The following is an 18,422-nucleotide window of genomic DNA, read 5'->3' as shown; positions in this document are numbered from 1 at the left end:
GTGGTGAAAGAACATGATCTGTATGACATCAGTCCTTTGGAATGTGTTGTGATTTCCTGTGTGGCCGAACAAATGGTCAAGTGTGTAAATGTTCTGGGTGGGCTTATAAAGGATATGTATTCTGTATTTGTTGGGTGAAGATTCTCTCTAAATATCTGTTATTATTTCTAAGTATGATTATTGTTTTACTAGTAAATAAATAACTTACTGTTTGGAAAAGAAGAGTAAAAAAGAGTCTTTCAGGAACCTCATCTTATCAGGAAGGGAAGAAGGGTTCCAGAAGCAGAACCTGAGTAGGATCCTGGGAAACCAAACACAACAGCAATTACGTACTCCTGGAAAAACGAATTCCCTCTCTGACCTCCCCCCCAGACAGGGGAGGGTCTAATGTAACAGTCCTGCCCTTGGAAATGCCAGAACAGGTCAGGACAGTGCAAACGCCAGCTGTGTCACTGCCTCTGCACTCGTAGTGATCCAGCAGGTGACACAGAAGTAGCCTCCACTCAGATGGCACAGTTATGACCCGCTGGTTAACTGAGCCCTTCCTGTTTTGAGTATTTCTCCTTTGTTGATACCTGACAGGGTTCTTTCACTAGGGATATTATCTGATTAGATCAGACTGGATTGAACTAAAGGGAATTGGATGTTCATTTAACTCAGCCCTAGGTTGGTGTTCTACTGAAGGGTGGCTAGAGAAGGTCTTGGTTCTGTAACCAGCCCTTCTTTTAGTTCCATGTGAATCCTTGTGGGGCTGGATTTTTCTTTTAGCTAGGAAAACTGTCACCAGGTATTCATTGGGGTTGGAACTTTTTTGGGGACTTCTCTCTAATTTTCCTAATTTGGACTCTCATAGACAAGGCTTTCTTCCTTAAGCATTGTTGCTCTACTCTTTGGTAGCCAGGGACCCCATTGCTTATCTTCCTCTTCTCTCTTGGGACTGTGATTTTGCACATTTATAAGTGCCACTCCACTGCTAGATGACATCCTTCCAGATGGGGCACAAGCAAGCACTTCCCAACCCCTGTGGAGAGGGATGGGCCAGGAGGGATCTCTCAATCTGCTTGAAAGATGGTCTGTCCTCCTTCAGGGGACCCGAAGGCCCACAGGCCGGTCACCCCAGCTGTGTGAGACTTTCCTTATTTGACCCCAGTGTGCTGTCAAATACTATTCTTTTGTGTACCATGACATGGTAAATGTAGGGAAGGCCTGTGAGGGGTTCCGAACTGAAGATAAATATGTTTTAATTTGTAAGGCATGTTCTCAAGTTTAAGGTTGTACCTGATATTTTTTTCCCAGCCATTAGCTCCTAGCCCTCTGTCCCTGCTCCTAACACTTTGCTTTTAAAAGTTGGAGTCCTGTCTTGGCTGTGTGTGGAGCAAAAAAGCAAAAGGTGTGTGTGGCATGAGGGTGGGGGAAGGAGTGATGGGGGAGAGTGGGGGTGGGGACATGGGGAAGGTCACCCGGGTCATTGTAGTGGTAGAGATAGCTGGTGAGAGACTCTAAGGGGGAAGAGATCCCAGGAGAATTGGGGCTCTGTGGCTCCCACAGGGACTGTCCTTCTGTTGTTTACTATAGAGGGTCTAAAATTCTTATTCCTTTCTCATACCTTGCCCATCACCCCTCCTCTGCCTCCCCTCCACCTCTCACCTGGTTTGTGTATGTGTCACTCCCACAAAACTGTAGTTTATCTCCATGATTTTGCTTTGCACACACTCCCTCACAAGTACCTGTTTGCTTGTCTGATGCACAAGGCTATGAGCACCTTAAGAGACATGATGGAGTCTTCGAGCTCTATATTCCCAGTGAGCAATTCAGGGACCCAGACAGAGTGGGCAGTATCTGAACCTAGCTGAATGGAGGGCTGCTGGTCAGCTGAGATGCACAAACCCAGTATAGGTTGTACTTCTTCTGGAAATGTTCGGTTGCTGTTCTGAGCTATGAGTGCTGCTTTACTACCCCACGGCCTTGACCTCTCCCCCAGGCCTCCCAGGCCTGACCATGACCCAGGAATAATGTGTTGATGCTTGATCTAGCAGGGGACCTCCAAGCCCGTGCTACAGGGGTATTGGTGTTTGTTTGGATTGGTTGGTGCCCATGCTGGATGTTAAATAATTTTACTATCACCCATGAGTGAGTGAATGGCCTTGGTTCCCTTCTATTCTCATTGTGCTTGACATGTTCTCTCTGCCATCATTCTCCCAGGCCACACTTTGCCCCTGCTTACCTTTCTCTAAGAAAAAGCCCTAGGTCTCTCAGCCCTTTGGGTGGCCCTCCTTTGGACCACAGAATTACAGGGCCACAGCCTATGTTGTGGTCTCACTGCCTAGATATGAGTAGTTCAAATGATTGATTTGGGGTTCTGTATGTTGCCTTAATAAATAGGAGAGACATGTTTAAAATGGAGCATATATTGTTTTATGTGCCTACTCTTTAAACCAGAAATTGAGGGAGTGGAATAATGCTCTTAATTTGAATTGCAAAGGCCATGTTATTCTCTCTCCAATAATATTTACTTTCTGCCAGACTGTTACAAGGGTTATTTTTCTGGTGCGCTCCTCTGTGTGTGTAAGCAGAGTGTTAATGATTTGGGACGCTAAATAGTTCCTACAGCCTTATTGATCTGTCCAGAAAAAGCACCATACTTTCTTTCTGTTTATTTATAGAGCAATTATATCATCTACCCCCATGCCTTCACATACCAACTGAGGCAGCAGAAAGTTACATAGCATAGCATTCTCCCAGAAAGACTGGGGGCAGGAAGAGGACAGGTGCCCTGAGGATTTTCACATGTCAAGAACGAAAGTTCCGTATTTTTCATAGGAGCTAGTGATGTCCAAGCCCCTGTGTATTTACTTTAAAACCATTTCCATAGCCTAAGAGCCATGGACTTGGGGGTAGTGCCTTAAACAGTGTCTCCAATTCTCTTGACCTGGTGAGTGACACAGATAAAAAACCTATTGCTATACAATCTATTTGGGTCACTATTACTTTTGGTATTTCAGAGGACTAGTAAAATAGCTAGATGCATTTAGGTTCCCTCCTTCACTGGGTTCATTTACTCAGAGTGGGAGTTGGAGATGAAAGAAATTTCTGAGCATGTGACCAGAACTAACTGTTCATTTAAACATTTAAATGTTTTTTTCTTTATTTTAAATATAAGGAAAGTAGAGAAATGTAGAACGAAGTGGTTTTCTTTTCATTTCATAGGTTACTTCTTCCTAAAAATATCCAGTTGTGGGGCGCCTGGGTGGCTCAGTCATTAAGCATCTGCCTTCGGCTCAGGTCATGATCCCAGGGTCCTGGGATCGAGCCCCGCATCGGGCTCCCTGCTCCGCGGGAAGCCTGCTTCTCCCTCTCCCCCTGCTTGTGTTCCCTCTCTCGCTGTCTCTCTCTTTGTCAAAAAAAATATATATATATCCAGTTGTATGCACAACGATGGGAACTGTATACTTAAAAATAATTAAAAAGGTACATTTTATGTTATGTATATTTTACACCAAAAAAAGACAACAAAGATATAGTTGCAATATTATATATGCAACATTGTTTTGGCTTTTTAAACATGACATTATGCTCTGAGCATTTTCCCATGCCATTACATGATATTAGAAACTGTTTTGCTACCTCTATGATGGACTTAGTCTTTCAACAAGGACTTATTGTGTATCAGTGAGGTACCAAGTACTGCTTCGGGCTGATATAGCAATAAACGAGACCAACAAGACCTCTGGACCTCAAGAAGCTTCTATTCCAGCCAGGGGAGACAGGCAATGGTCAAGAAAGCAAACTCACGTAGATTGTGGAAGGGCTGTGGATAGAATTAACCCACAGGTGTTGGAGAGTAGCCAGGGGGTTTGGGAAGAACAGCTACCAGCATATGGTGGGCAAGACGAGACATGCCAGTTGAGCCCAAAAGGCTGAGGAACAAGCCAACGGGTGAATGAAGGGCTGAAGGACAGCATTCCCTGCAGGGGAATAGAAGTGCACGTGTCTTGAGGCAGGAGAGAACCAGGCAAGACTGAGGAGGAAGAATCAACAGGAGGCGCGGGTGTGACTGACACAGGAGACTGACCTCAGCTCAAGGACAAGTGGTATCAGACAAAGGAGGTGCAGGTGAGACAGGGACGATGGGAACAAGCCCCAGGTGACAAATAGTACATACCTGGGGCACTTTCTGTGGACTGAGGTTGTTAAACCACTTCTCTTACAGAACAGAACCGGGATGTGGCCAGGATGCAGCCCTATATACACGCCAGACTCAGAACAGAGGACCGGGGCTCCGAAAAGCACCAGTGAACTGCCTGAGTTGTCTGCCAATATCGATCAATCACGACGAGGCCCTCCCAACCAATCAGGACCAGGCCCTCCCAACCAATCAGGACCAGGCCCTCCCAACCAATCAGGACCAGGCCCTCCCAACCAGTCAAGATGAGGTATTTTTCCTCCTTTCTCTCATTAGCCTATTGGACCTGATTGGGACCCTGAGCAAGAACTTTCTCTGTATAAGAGGGACTTCCTTTGTGTTGGGGGCCGGGGGGGAGGGCTACCCTAAGTGCGCTCTGTTGGTTCTCTGTCTTCCTTCAGCTCTATCTATAGCCCCAATAAAGCCTTGTCTCTGCAGATCTTTAGGTCCAGCCTCTTTTCTATCCTTGTCGGGCCCAAGAATCTGATTTCTGTAACCGAGGGACAGAGCCAAGAGCCCCCCGCCCCAGGCCGTTTTGAGGGGTTAGGTTCTATTGCAGGTGCAGAAGGAAAGCAGTGGAGGGTTTTCAACAAGATGGCCAATGCTTTTATTTTTATTCATTTTTGTCTTTTTTTAAGTTATTTTTTTATTATCGAAGTATATTTGACATACAATTTTTTAAGTTTAAATATATATATATACATATATATATATATTTATTACTGAAGTATAATGGCCAATGCTTCTTAAAGCTCTCTCTGAGGGGCGCCTGGGTGGCTCAGTCAGTTAAGCCTCTCTCTGTCTTCAGCTCAGGCCATGAATGCAGGGGTCCTGGGATGGAGCCCAGTGTGGGGCTCCCTGCTCAGCGGGAAACCTGCTTCTCCCTCTCCCTCTGCCCCTCCCCCCTGCTCGTGCTCTCTCTCTCTCAAATAAATAAAATCTTTTAAGAAAAATAAAGCTCTCTCTGCTTACTTAGGGGTGGGAGTCCAGCAGAGTGTGAGGGAGTCCAGGGGAGAGATGACGGTGACAGAACTGTCCCATGCCCCTGTCCCAGGGAGCAGCAGTACTGGGCTCAGAACTGCTTTTTCTGACCTGCACACAGCTCTAGGGAACCCCTCCTCAGGGAGCCTGTTGACTTTTGCTAGGAGAAGGGGAGAAAGAGGAGAAATGCAAGCATGCTTCTCTTCTCTAGAGGGCCAAGGGCCCTGGTGTCAGGGGAAAACAGACGCTGTGGTATCTAAGTTCAGGGGCTTAGTGGTAACAGACTATGATTTGGGAGCCTGGTGATTTCAGTCAAATGCTTGTCTTTATGACCTACCTCAGGCACGTTAACTTTTTTTTCATGTAGCAGTTTCCTTCTTTGTAGTAATGGGAATAATTGTACTTAACAGCAAAAGCTGTGAGGAGTGAAGACGTACAAAGCTTAGTGCCTCATGTGTAGCGAGCACTCAATAAATGGTAGCGATTATTCAGAAAAAAACCCCCCCAAAGAGTTGAAGTTAGAATGATGAATGGGTACTTTTAAAAACTCTACTAATGACAAGTTCAGGAATAAATTTCAGCACTATGCATTCTTGGAACTGCTTAGCAAAACTGCTGCAGGATCTTTGGCAGTCATTTGGCAAAGTTATATTTCTACCAAGAGCAAAAGCATTTCGCTCTACAAATATAAAGATTTATACAGATGTTGGGTATTTATGGATACTCAACTAAAAATAATCAAAACTTGTTTCTACATTGTATGAAAAAGAATAAACAAATCTAACTAGATAGCAAGACATTCTCCGTTTTTCATGAAAACAATAGAACAGTTCTAAAATTGTGGAAGCAAATAAATCAAATTATTTACAGTGGCTACGTAAGGATGGAGAGATTAATTCTTATTTCTGAGATTTCTGTAATATGTATGAGTGACTTGTACAATGAAAATATTTAAAATTATCATTAAACTGAGTTAATATGAGAAGAAATTCCATTTTATCATCATCCTAGGGCCGTGAATAAAAAAATGAATCTGCACTATTTTTATTTCTAAAAAAAGGTTGAGAATGTTCTTTTTAGAGTCAGATGACGATCATCTTAAATGACATTACAATAGGCCTAAAATCTCCCAAATGCAAATGGTAGAGATTGGCAGATAAATCACGGAATGAGGGGAAAGAAAATTTTAGGCCTATTTTCAGAACTGTTTAAAAGGCCAAAATGTCGGGTTGTGTTGGGATTCAGGCTCCAGGTTTAAGAGGGTCTCACACAAAGAACACGAAGAATAAACACCAGATATTTGTGAGTGTATCATGTGCAAAAGCACTGGGGTTCAAAGGTCCGTGTTACCAGAAGCTCAGGATCGATGCAGGCTAAGAGCAATCCTCCCCTGCCCAGTACTGTGAACCAGTAAGACACAACTATATAGCCAGCTTTCCTGTCAACCGCAACCTGGGAAGTCACTCCAACTCTTTCCCACATCGGATTAGCTACCCCCCCAGGGAGCCTCCATCTTGTCACAGCAGAGTGCCTGCATCTTCATTCCCATGCCTGTACCTTCCTTCACTCTCTGGGTATTTAGTGGTCCCCTTGCAGGGCTTTGTGGGGTGCACCCCCTTGCAATTCCCCTCCATCATGGAGCCTGAGTGATGGTTCTAAAATGCCAACCTGGGGTGTCTGGCTGGCTCAGTCAGTAGAGCATGCAACTCTTGATCTCGGGGCTGTGAGTTCAAGTCCCACCTTGGGTATAGAGATTACCTAAAAAAAAAAAATTTTTTTTTTTAAATCTTTAAAATTGTTCACTGTATGCTTTAAGTCCTTTGGTGATTGTCTATCATGTCCTGGCCTCTTTCACACAAACCCTTCCACCTTGAGTTAGCCTATTTTTAGCCTCCCCCAGTCTAGAACATTCTCCCCTCTTTATTCTAGCTAACAACTCCAGCAAGTCTTTCAACACCTGGGTCTAGTCCTTTCCTCTCTCTGCAAGTCTTCAAAGGCTTCCCATTCTGATTGCAAAGCCGTCCTCTGCTCCCAAATCATCCCCTGCAGGTTCCTACCATGGCATGAGCCACACTGTATTGCCATTGTCCATTCATATATCCAATCAACAGGCTACCAGGCATAAGATACCTGAAGGCAGGTGCCCTGCCATACTCAGCCTTGCTTCTCCAGGGCCTAAACCATTCTTGCACATGGCCCTTGGCACAGTTCTAAGCAGTTTATAAATATTAATTCATACACTCTTCATAGTATCACATGGTTATTAGAAGAACATATAAACATTTGTTCAACAAATGCATATTGAGTGTCTAGCGGGTGCCAGATACGATTTTTGGCACTGGGGATTCAGAAGTGAACAAGACACACAAACTTGTGATCTCCATGAGTTTATCTGTTGAGGCAAATGTACAATAAACAGATAAACAGGTATATAATATGTTGTGGGGCAGCGAGAGGAGGTAAAAAGAAAAATAAAGCCAGACAAGGGGATGAAACATGACAAAGATGTCATTTTAGCCAGGATGGTCGGGCAAGGCAATCTGAGGAGGGGATATCTGAGCAGAGACCTGAGTAAAGGGAGAGAGGGAGCCACGTGGACATGTCGGGGTGGAAGGAGGGTATGCATGGAAGGGGGGCATGCAGAGGAAACAGCAAGTGCAAAGGCCCTGAGACACAAACAGGCTCTGCTGTCCAGGACAGTGGGGAGGACAGTGTGCTGGAATGCAGGCTGTGGGGTGGAGAGTTGTAGGTGAAGAGGTGTGCAAGGCAGGGGGTTAGCTCAGGTAGACCTTTTCAGTCTATCCTGAGGCCTTTGGGGTTTATTCACTGGTAGGTATCAAGCCTGGTGGGACACGATCGTACTTATCTTTTAAAGATTTGGTCTGGCTAGGACACCTAGGTGGTGCTGTCAGTTGAGCATCTGACTCTTGGTTTTGGCTCAGGTCCTGATCTCATGGTTTCGAGATCGAACCTCATGTTGGGCTCTGCACTCAGTGTGGAGCCTGCTTGAGATTCTCTCTCCCTTTCCCGCTCATGCTCTCTCTCAAATAAATATTTTAAAATTTAAAAAATTAGATTAGATTTAAAAATCTAATATTTTAAATATTAAAAAAAATAAAGTTTCACTCTGGCAGCTGTGTGGAGAATATGGACTGCGGGGGAAGCAGTAAGTGTGCAAGGAGGTAGACCAGCAAAGAGATGAATGCTGTGGTCCAGGCAGTGATGATGGTGACCCCAGGTCCCCACCATGCAGGGAAGCTGTCAGACTCTGGATCCATTTTGCAAGCTGAGCAGACAGGCCCTGCTGATGCTCGACTATAGAGCATAGAGAGAGAGGAGCCGTGGATGCCTCCAAGGTTTTTGGCCAAATGGTGGGCTGGCCGTGCCATTTGCTGAGATGGGAATGACTGGGGGAGGAATGGTTTAGGGGGAAGGTTGGAGACGAAGCCTTCTGTTTTAGATCTGTAAGTTTGAGTTGCTGCCAGGATTCAGTTTTGTCTTCTCTGAAATGGGGATGATGTTTGTTTTATACATTCGATGAGAATCAAATGTGATCATTTTCTCTTGATTACACAGATGTCAGGTTTATTTTTATTCACACGGAAGCTAAGGGTAGAGTTCCCTTTAAAAGAACACAAACAAACTACCTCTTACTGGCTAGATATTGCTGCCCTCGTATCATTGGCTCTCATATCAAGAAATGATGTTGGTAACAGACGCCTCTCCATATTTATTTAACATTTATCTAGAGCTTACTATGTGCCAGACACTATTCTAAGGACTTTATAAAAATAACCCCTATAGTCCTCCGTTATTACCCTGACTTAACAGATAGAACCGTGGCCCAAAAAGGGGAAGTAATTTGCTTAAGGTCCCATGGCTAGTAAATGGCAGGGCCCAGAGTAAACCCCAGGTGCGCTGGCTCTCTTCCACCCCCAAAGCCGAGCGCCACCTCCCCTGCTCCAGATGAGCCACTCAAGGCTGACATATGACCTGGCCTCCTGTGTAGCAGGATGGTGCCTCGTGTCGGACACCATTGCTTGCACCCCTTTGCCCCTGTAGGCGGTCCCGCCTCGGTCCTTACAGAACCTCAGCTCAAAAGAAGCCTGTCAGTACTGATGGCAATACTCCTTTTGTCTCAGACCTTCCCGGGCCGCTGGCAGCCACTCAGAGCACTCAGTGTCCTCTGTGCCTTTCTTCTAACACCCTGAGGTCAGCCACCTCCCCCCATTGCAACACACGAGCCTCTTCGGTATCCTGCTCTCTCCACGCGCCCGCCTCATTGCCAGTTGTTACAAGTTGTTTTAAATGCTTGCAAGTATCACGTTTTCCACTCCCGTGTTGAAGCCGACCATGTGCCACGTTGAGCTGAGGGAAGACAAGAGAGGAGCATGCCAGGACCCCTGACCTCTCATGAGACTTTGAGCTGGAAGCCAGGTTCCGTACCATTTCAGCTTCGGGTCCCGCATCCCGGCACCAAGTGGGCACAAAGTGGACACTCGGTGAATATTCATTTATTTAGCAAATGTTTATTGAGGGCTTACTACCTACAGGCCAGTGTGATGGGTGCCGAGGATCTGCGCCCAGGCGGGTGCAGGGCGAGCTTCAGCCGGCCCCCCTCCCTCCAAAGGAGCAGAGGGTGGGGATGTGAGGCGGCGGGGGGCGGGAGGGGGCGTGAGCGGCGAAAGAAGCCAAAGCGAGAGGTCGAGTGACTGGCGTAGCTTCTGGCCAGGGCTTCCTCTCCGTCTGGAAACCCAGCTCGCCCAGACGTGGACACACATGCCGCAGCCGCTTCGGGGACCCCTCACCTAGCGTCTGCTCAGGCGCTGGCCTCGCGGGGAAAGCAGCGCGTGTTAAGACTGGGAGGAAGGCGGCTGGACCGAGCGAGCGCGGCGGGAGGGCTGGCGCAGGGTTGGAGCAAGCTCTCTTGGAGAGAGAACTCTCCAGATCACCGCCCAAACTCTGGAGCCTAGCCTGGATTCCAGTGTCAGGCCCGTTGCTTACCTATCGTGTGACCTTGTGCAAGTCACTTACCCTTCCCGGGGCTCAACTGCATCATCAGTTAAATGGGTTGCACCAATAACCATAAGGTTGGTGCAAGGATTAAGAGGGAACGTCTGGAAAGCTTCCCTAGTGTGGTTCTCCGCACGTAGGAAACGCTCCCGCTCCGCTGCTCACACCTCGCAGGGCTCCGCCCCCCTCCCCCCCCCCGCCCCCGGACGCCCCCGGGCCGGGTCGCCCACCGCCCGCTTCCCAGGGATTGACGAGCCGCCCAGTAGGGCGCGCCCGGCCCGGGTGGATTTATTGGCCTGCTTGGGGCGGGGTTTGGGAAGAGGCGAGCAAGGGAAGGAGGTGAGGGCGAAGAAAGGGAAGGCGCGGAGGGGCCGGAGGCGCGCGGGGCGGGGCCGGGGAGGAGCCGGGCTGGGTTCCTGGGCCCCGCGCGGCGCGCACCGGGAGCCCGCGGCGGCGGGGGCGGGGGCGGCGCGCGGCGGCCAATGGCGCGCGGCGCTGCGGCGGGGGCGGTGCAGGAGCACCCGGCTGCTGACAGCCAAACTCACCAACTCCGCCCTCGTCCCCGCGGGATCCCGGAGCCCGAGCCGGCCTGGGGCCGAGGCCGCCCGAGCCGCGCTGCGAGCGAACATGGCAGCAGAATGAGAAGGCTGGCGCCGGGTCGTGGCCGCCGGCGCCGCGCTGCAGCTAGAGATCCGCGCCCGGAGCCCTCCGAGCCGCGTGTTTAGCCGGCCTCCTGGTGGCCGCTGGATTATTTCATTCGGAGCCGAGGGCGGGCGAGCAAGGGGACCCCGCAGCCGCGCGGGTCCGTGCTCTGGCTGGGTGTAGAGGCTCGTGCGTGCGAGTCGCCGGCTGCGGAAACCACGCGGGAGAGAGCGGGTCCCGGGCTGCGGCGGCGCGGACGCGGGGATGAGCCGGCCATGGGGCGGCCTCGGCGGGGCTCGCGGAGCCGGCCGGCGCTGCGGCGGGGCCGCTGCCTGAGCCGGGGCTCCGCGGGGCTTCGGGGCCTCGGACGCCCCGGGGGGGTCCCTGCCACCGCCCCCGGGAGGGACGAGAGCCCCGCGTGGCGGACACCGCAGCAGACGCCGTACTGAGGCGCCCCGAGCCTGCTCCGCCTGCAGCTCGGTGCGCTCTCGGCACCCGGGCGCCTTGCCCGGGGCACGGGCGGCTGGCGCACCGCGGCGAGCCGGGTGCAGGACTGGCTAGAGGGGTGTGTGTGAGCGTGTTCGATTGGAGATCTGAGCTATAGCAGAACCCGGCGGACCAGAGCAGCCATGCTTCCCGGGGTGGGCGTGTTCGGCACCAGCCTCACGGCCCGTGTCATCATCCCGCTGCTGAAAGATGAGGGCTTCGCGGTGAAGGCGCTGTGGGGCCGCACGCAAGAGGAAGCCGAGGAGCTGGCCAAGGAGATGAGCGTCCCCTTCTACACCAGCCGCATTGACGAAGTGCTGCTGCATCAGGACGTGGACTTGGTGTGCATCAACCTGCCGCCGCCCCTCACCAGGCAGATCGCTGTCAAAACCCTGGGTGAGCCACCCCTCTCCCCTCCAGCCCCTTTCCTCCCCTGCTGCTTTTCTGCTCTCGCCCCCTCTGCATCCCAGAGGCTTACGAGGCATCTACGCCGGGCCCTGGGACCTGAGATGCCACACGCTACTCGGAGCTCCCTCCTTCCTCCTCCCCGGCCTTCCCTGCCTCTGCGCTTCTTCTCTCCTCCCTTCTGGCACCACCTGGACGCGCCTTCCCACGTGCGTGGCGCGGAGGCTGGAGGAGGCGTGTGTGTTCCGGGGCTGGCGACGAGGCGGATCAGATGCTGAGGACCGGGCACGAGCTGCTCTCAGGAAGAGAAAACTAAGTCCCCAGCTGTGCCTGTAGGGCCCCGAGTATGTGCGTGGGTGCGCGCCTGTGAGAGGCGAGTGCGCGCCCAGGAACGCGCGGATAAAGGGCCCCACACGTGTGGCGGGTTTTCCTGGGGGCGGTCGACTACCTGACGGGTAGCAGCTGCGGCGCCCTGCTAGGCCCGTTTGCTTCTTGCTGCTGTTAGTTTGGTGTGAGATTAGAACGTGACGTTCAGCTGGAATGATTGCGCCTTCGCCGTGGGCCGTGGATGGCGGGAGTGGTTGGATGGGGGTGGGGGATGCCCTGGGACGTCTTCCAGGGGGTCTTGGTTTAGTAACCAACCGGTTTGGCAAAACCGGGGGGATTGAACTGTCGAGTGTGGCCGCTCGGGAATTGTCTTCTGCGTGGGTTTGAAATAATAGATGTTAAATTTTTCGGGGATGGGCGCAGTAGTTCCAGAGGCATGGGTGCTTTGTGTGGGAAAAGGCCCAACGCAACCAGTTTCACATGGGAGCATGCTGTAGTCCCTCCTTAATAACCGTCAGGAAAGTTCCCAGGCCTGATGTTGACAAGCAGGTTGGGAATGAGCTCACCGCCCCTCGCCATCCGGTCCCCCCACCTAACACAAGCGGTCTGAACAATCCCAGAGCGCAGAGCATCGGCGTCCCTGCCATGCCCAGTGGAAAAAGGAGCGCGTAGTTTGTCCATCAGCAGTTCTCGCACGTACCTAAGACAGTCCCAGGAATACTGCTCACTCCTTACTCTCCCAGGCAATGTAACACCCACCCTTGAAAGTTGGAATTCTTATTGATGAGGAAAGAGACAAAGCTTATGGCACAGGACGCGACATTAAAGAGTTATAGGGCAAGAGCAGGTCCAGTACTCAGAAGCCAATCAATGGTAATATATGTCATTTTGGAAGCCATGTTTTATTTTTTAAAACTGGCCTGAATTTAGGGTAGGTGAAATGGACGTGTATGTTAATTCTATCTTCAGAGACCTAAGACCAGAAGGTACAACTCTTTCTTCCTAGAAAACCATTTTTTATCAGCCCATTCTGCTCTTGACTCCGAGAAGGAGAAGGGAGAGAAGGGACATCGGATAGAATTCCTAAGGAGGCTGCCCAAGGCTGTCCGTTTGTTTTCATGTTAATTTTATTAAGTTTCTGACATCTGTTGCTTATTTTCTTTGGCCTTGAATTGAATGTCATTGACTTTTCTGTTTGATGTACTCTATATACTGGGTTGCTCACTTTTGTGCTTACAGTGGATCTGTGTATATTAGGCAGGTTATAACCATCCAAATGGCATAAATCTATTAGGTCACTTTGTATCCAACAGGTCTGTGCTGAGCTCTGTTTCTATAGAGAGCCCATGACTGGTCATATCAGAAAGACCTTGTAACATTGCTTTTCCCCACTATGGCAGCCCAGTCCTGCATGTCAGCAGTCCTAAGGCCTATCTCCAGGAAAGTGGCCATTCCAGGAACAAGGATGTTCCTATTTTCGGACCATCTCTTGTACTTTAGCCAAGAAAGCATTTGGGGGCTCTGGGTTGGAGAGAAGTGGTACAAATTACACATTTCTGGATACTTCTTATTTTCAAAAATTCCTATGGTTTTTTTTTCCTTGACAAGATTAACATTTGAGGTTACCTCTTCAAAACCAAGCAAGAGTCTTCAGAAATAGACCTAGTTTAATAATCATGACTAAGGACTAGGGTTTTGTTTATATTTTTGTAGTAAGTCTTGGGCTTTTTTTTTTTTTTTTTTTTAAACTCCTGGACTTTGCAGGTAATTTGAGATAGTTTGTGATTATAGAAGATGCGGGGGTCGTTGAATTTAGATGTGGCTGGACTTTTGTCTCATTCCCCAGTTCATCTTCACTGAAAAATGCCCAGAGGTCACTTTCAGATTGTATTTGTGAGTATGCAGCTGGGGAGTTGTCTTGGTGTGCTTTGCTGTCATGGTTAGAGGTCCAACACACACACACACACACACACACAACACAGGAAGTGAAACACCCCTAACAGTTATAGAGCTGGTTTGGCCGTTGGGGGTTTATAGATGCTAGTGTTTGCCTGGAATTGAAACGAGCCAGTCTTGACCGGTCCCGGTGAAGTGCCCTTCTTTTGGCCAAGGCCTGGCCTTTGAGCTGCTTGCCCAGCGATGGTGGGTGGTCTGTGGCCCTCCATCCATACTCATGACGGGTCTCTGGTCTGTCAAGGGGAGGGGCTGGTCTGGGCACCATCGAGGAATGACACTCGGAGTCAATAGAATCATAGATATCCTCCTTGAATTTCTAAAAATTCCCTTGAAATCCCTCCTTTGGTGAACTAGGCATTCGTCTGTTGTAGAGACTTTCTTCAGCTCTTTTGTACAATTTTTACAGTGCCCACCACGTGCCAGGTAATGTGGCAGGTGCTGTGTATAAAACACTTCCCTTCACAATGAGACTGGCCCCCTAGCCTAGCTGGTAGCCTCATTTTACAAATGAGGCAACCTGAAATTCAGAGAGCTGAGCGGCCTTGCTCAGGGACGGATAGCCCAGGGATTTGAACCCGCCCATCTGCCTTCCCAGAGTCCTTTCTTCCTGTTCCATCCCCTAAAGTTGCTTCTTGGCCTCAGTTCCTTCTCTCAGATCGAAGGAGCTCAGATGAGATCGTTGGCGCTCTCCTTTGTTCCCGTTCACCCCACGCATGGAATCCGTTCTCTCTTGAATCTGTTCCTTTTTCTCCATCATCGCTCCCTCCCTGGAAGGAACGAGGCCTCTACCTCGGTCTCTGAGCGAGCTTGCTTGCCTGCCTCTCCTCACCACTGCCTTTCTCCATCTTCCACACCGCTGCCAGGCTTTCCTTGGAGAACCTCAGACTCGATCGTGTCACTGTGCCCCCCTTTCGTCACTTCTAGGAAGAGTCCCAACTTCTTGGCACGACAGGCAAGGGCCGGCCTGTGATGAGCCTTGCCCAGTCTCCTGTCCTGCTGGCTGTTCTGGAACCCCAAGGGCTTCAGCTAACCCCAGAACTCCTGGTGTGTCCTCGAACGGACCCTGTTTGATTATAAGTCCGTGCCTCTGCCTTGTGTTTGTGATGGATGCCTGTCCACCCTGCAAGACTCGGCCCCGGGGTTGCCTCCTCCCTGAAGTCTCCCACTTTCTCAGTCTCGCCCCTCACATACCCGCCTGGGGTCTCAGCACCAAAGGCTGCTCCCATCTTTTCTTGAACCTATTTTAGTGCATTTGTGTAAAAGTTAAGTTTTATTTAGTTATTTTGAATAGGTCATATATATATCCACGTGGTGTAAATTGGAAATACTATAAAAGTGCACAGTGAAGGGTAAGTATCCACTAGTCCCTGTTCTTCAGCTAGAGGCAGTCCCAGGTTGTTTTTGTTTTTTTGTTTTTTTTTTTTAATGTCTCCTTTTGAAGATTTTGCTAGGTATGTACTGGCAAATATGTTTGTGAGCATTTTTTAAATCTTTTTTACATAGTTGGTAACATCTCATACACACTGTCATACCTTGCTTTTGTCATGCAACAGTATTATCTTGAGAAGAATTTATGTATACACTCACATACACATCTGTATGTATATAAAAAAACAGCATGCGAAAGTATCCATGTTCTTAGTTTTTGCTGTATAGTATTTCGTTGTGTGGACTAATCAAAATTTATTTAACCAGTTCCCCATTACTCTGCATTTAGGTTGTTTTCCCAGTCTTTTGCTTCTACAAACGTGTAATGAATAACCTAGAACCCATGTCCGTTTGCACACACGCCAGTGTGCTTATAGGGTCAGTCTGTGAGCTGCCGGTCAAAAAGTATGTGCTCATTTCCTTTAACAAAGATGTTGCCAAATTAACCGGCCCCTGAAATGACACCGCTGTTTGTCGATTTCCTTGTGCGCCTCGCTCTGCCAGCCCCTTGACTGCCCCGTGCCTGAAGGCAGCCAGGATGGGCTCACTCACCTTAGTATTCAGAGCAGTACAGTTCCCAGCCAGCCTTTGGGGTCAGTCAAGACCTGTGTCTAATTTGTCCTCCCGCACCCAGACTACGCAATGAGCCACCCGCTGCCTCCCTAGGTCCACTCCTGTTCCTTATCCAGTCTGGTCTCTGAACAACGGGAGAGTGGCATACATACACATACATGGCGCTATGTTGTTCCCTGCTCAGAGGCTCTCAGCGGTTCCCCTGGCACTTGGAGCAACATTCAGGGTTTTTTTGGCCTAGACTGGCTCTGCCTAGCAATGCCTGTCACCTCTTTGGCGACCGTATACTCTCCCTGACCCGCCAGCTACTTGGGCCTTTTTACTCAAACACAGCAGCCCCTTTCCGGACTCTGGGCCTTTGCAAACTGGCTTTTCCCTCTGCCTGGAGGGTTCCCCCTCACTCCTCTGAAGGGCTAGCTCATTCTCACTTTCAAGTTTCAGCTCAGATGTTCTGTCAGGAGGGAGGCCTTTCTGGTCCTCCCCTCCCAACCAAAAGTTCCTTTTGCCCACTTCTCAGTCATACCCCTGCAGCCTCTGCCTGTTCTGCGTAGTGCCATCGCTGTTTGTGATGACCTCTTTCATTCGTTTGCTTGTTCTCTTGTTTGCTGTTTGTGTCCCGAACAGGAAAGAAAGTTCTTGGAGGTCAGGCCTGTGCCTGCTCTGCTCACCAGGGTGGCCTTATCTCCCCTGGACAGTGCCAAGTGCTGAGTCACCCAGTAGGCACACTAAATATTTGCTAAATGACGAATGAATGCCTTTTCAATGAATGAGTGGATGCTCGGGGAAGGCAAACGATTATCAACAGGATGGGTCCATCAATCGGTAACATTTTGTCCTGCGTGCTGTAGCCCAGTGCCCCTCAGACATTCACACACGGGCTCATCTCCCCGGCGGGGGGGTGGGGGGTGGGGGGGAAGGGGGAAGATCTTGCCAGAATGCAGATTCCAGGGCGGGACCCAGGATTGAGAATTTCTCTCCAGTTCCCAGGCGCTGTGCCTGCGGCATCAGCCAGACACAGAGATGTGATGGTGTTCTCCGGGAAAACAAGACCAACCTGCCGTGAATAATTAACCTGGCGGCGGCACTGGGTTAAAATACCTGTTGGCCTTTGTGTGTGATGTGACAACATCTGTTTTTTGTGTTCCCTGCCCTAGTTTTTGGAGACCGTAGTGCAGACTCTCTGGGGGAAAGCCCTCTCCGTGGGAGGGCAGGCTCCTTCGGGATGGGGATAAGGCTGTAGGGTCTCATTGAGCTTTGACTGTGTGCACACTGATTGATCCTGCCCGGACTTGTTTGGCATCCTCAGCTGAGGACCTGGGGCACCGTGCCCTTTCCTGCCCTACTGCAGAGTGTCTGCAGTTGCCCATGGTGGAGAAGGGGTTCTGGAACAGGGGTAGGAACCAGGAGGAAGCAGGGCTGGGGGGATGGCGTGGTTGCCACACAGACAGAGAGATCGGGCTAGAGATGATCAAACATCCTTGTTGGACTTGGTAGTAGTAACCATTCTGGAATCCCAGCTCCCCCTTGACGTCTCTTCTGGATGTTTTTCTCTCCGAAGACTGTGTGGAAGAGGCAGTTGTGTTTTTCTCCCCGGGTTTGTGCCGCTGAGCACGGAGGGAAATGGTTTTGGTCTGTCAGCTTGGTGTAGGGTCAAGGAAGCTCCGGAGCATTATGTAAATGGAAGAAATGATTGTGTATTGTTAGGAAAAGTCAAGCACCACCAGTCTCATTTCATCTAACTGAAATTAGGTGCAGTTGAGTGATTATTTTATTGATGATATCTGGCTTTGAAAATGTACGCGTGAGAAGGAGCCATATGAAGAGATTGGACATTTTGATCCTGAAACTGGGGAGGAACCAAAAAAAAAAAAATGGTGGAAGTAGGGGTGCCTGGGTGGTTCAGTGGGTTCAGCATCTGCCTTCCCCTCAGGTCATGATCTCAGGGTCCTGGGATCGAGCCCCGTGTCAGGCTCCCTGCTCGGCGGGAAGCCTGCTTCTCCCTCTGCCTTTGCCCCTACCCCTGCTCGTGCTCATGCTCGCTCTCTCAAATAAATAAAATCTTAAAAAAAAAAGTGGTGGAAGTAAATAGCATGTTTTAAGGGTTGCACCAAGAAGGAAATACATTGGCAGTTAGTTACATATTTTGATTCAGTGTAATCATGGCCCGTCATTATAGATGATGTTGTGATTCACAGAACCGTTGATGATAGAAAAGGTTAGCAGGTCACAACTGTGTAGCCATCCCCGCTGAGCCTCAGTCTTCCGATCAATAAAATGGAGCTAAAGATACTATGATATAAGGTTGGTATGACAATTAAAATGAGAGGGGGTGTGTGAAGACTTAGCCGCCGCCCCCTCCCCCAGAGCTATCTGTGTAAGTTCAATAAATATTATTCTACTTCACCTCGAGGTGATAAATTCTTTAGCC

General features: G+C 49.7%; 1 protein-coding gene across 1 annotated transcript in view; it reads left to right on the top strand.

The window, feature by feature from the left end:
* The first annotated feature begins 11,149 nt into the window (after positions 1-11,149).
* GFOD1 (glucose-fructose oxidoreductase domain containing 1) overlaps positions 11,150-18,422 on the top strand; it is a 101,028-nt gene continuing 93,755 nt past the window's right edge. The window contains exon 1 of the mRNA XM_032424984.1: positions 11,150-11,701. Coding sequence (XP_032280875.1) covers positions 11,449-11,701 — 253 coding nt within the window. The 5' untranslated portion in view covers positions 11,150-11,448. The remainder of the gene's footprint in view (positions 11,702-18,422) is intronic.

This window comes from Phoca vitulina, unplaced genomic scaffold, assembly GCF_004348235.1.
Source record: "Phoca vitulina isolate PV1807 unplaced genomic scaffold, GSC_HSeal_1.0 scaffold31, whole genome shotgun sequence".
NCBI classification, from domain to species: Eukaryota; Metazoa; Chordata; class Mammalia; order Carnivora; family Phocidae; genus Phoca; species Phoca vitulina.
This window is presented reverse-complemented; position numbering and strand designations above follow the sequence as displayed.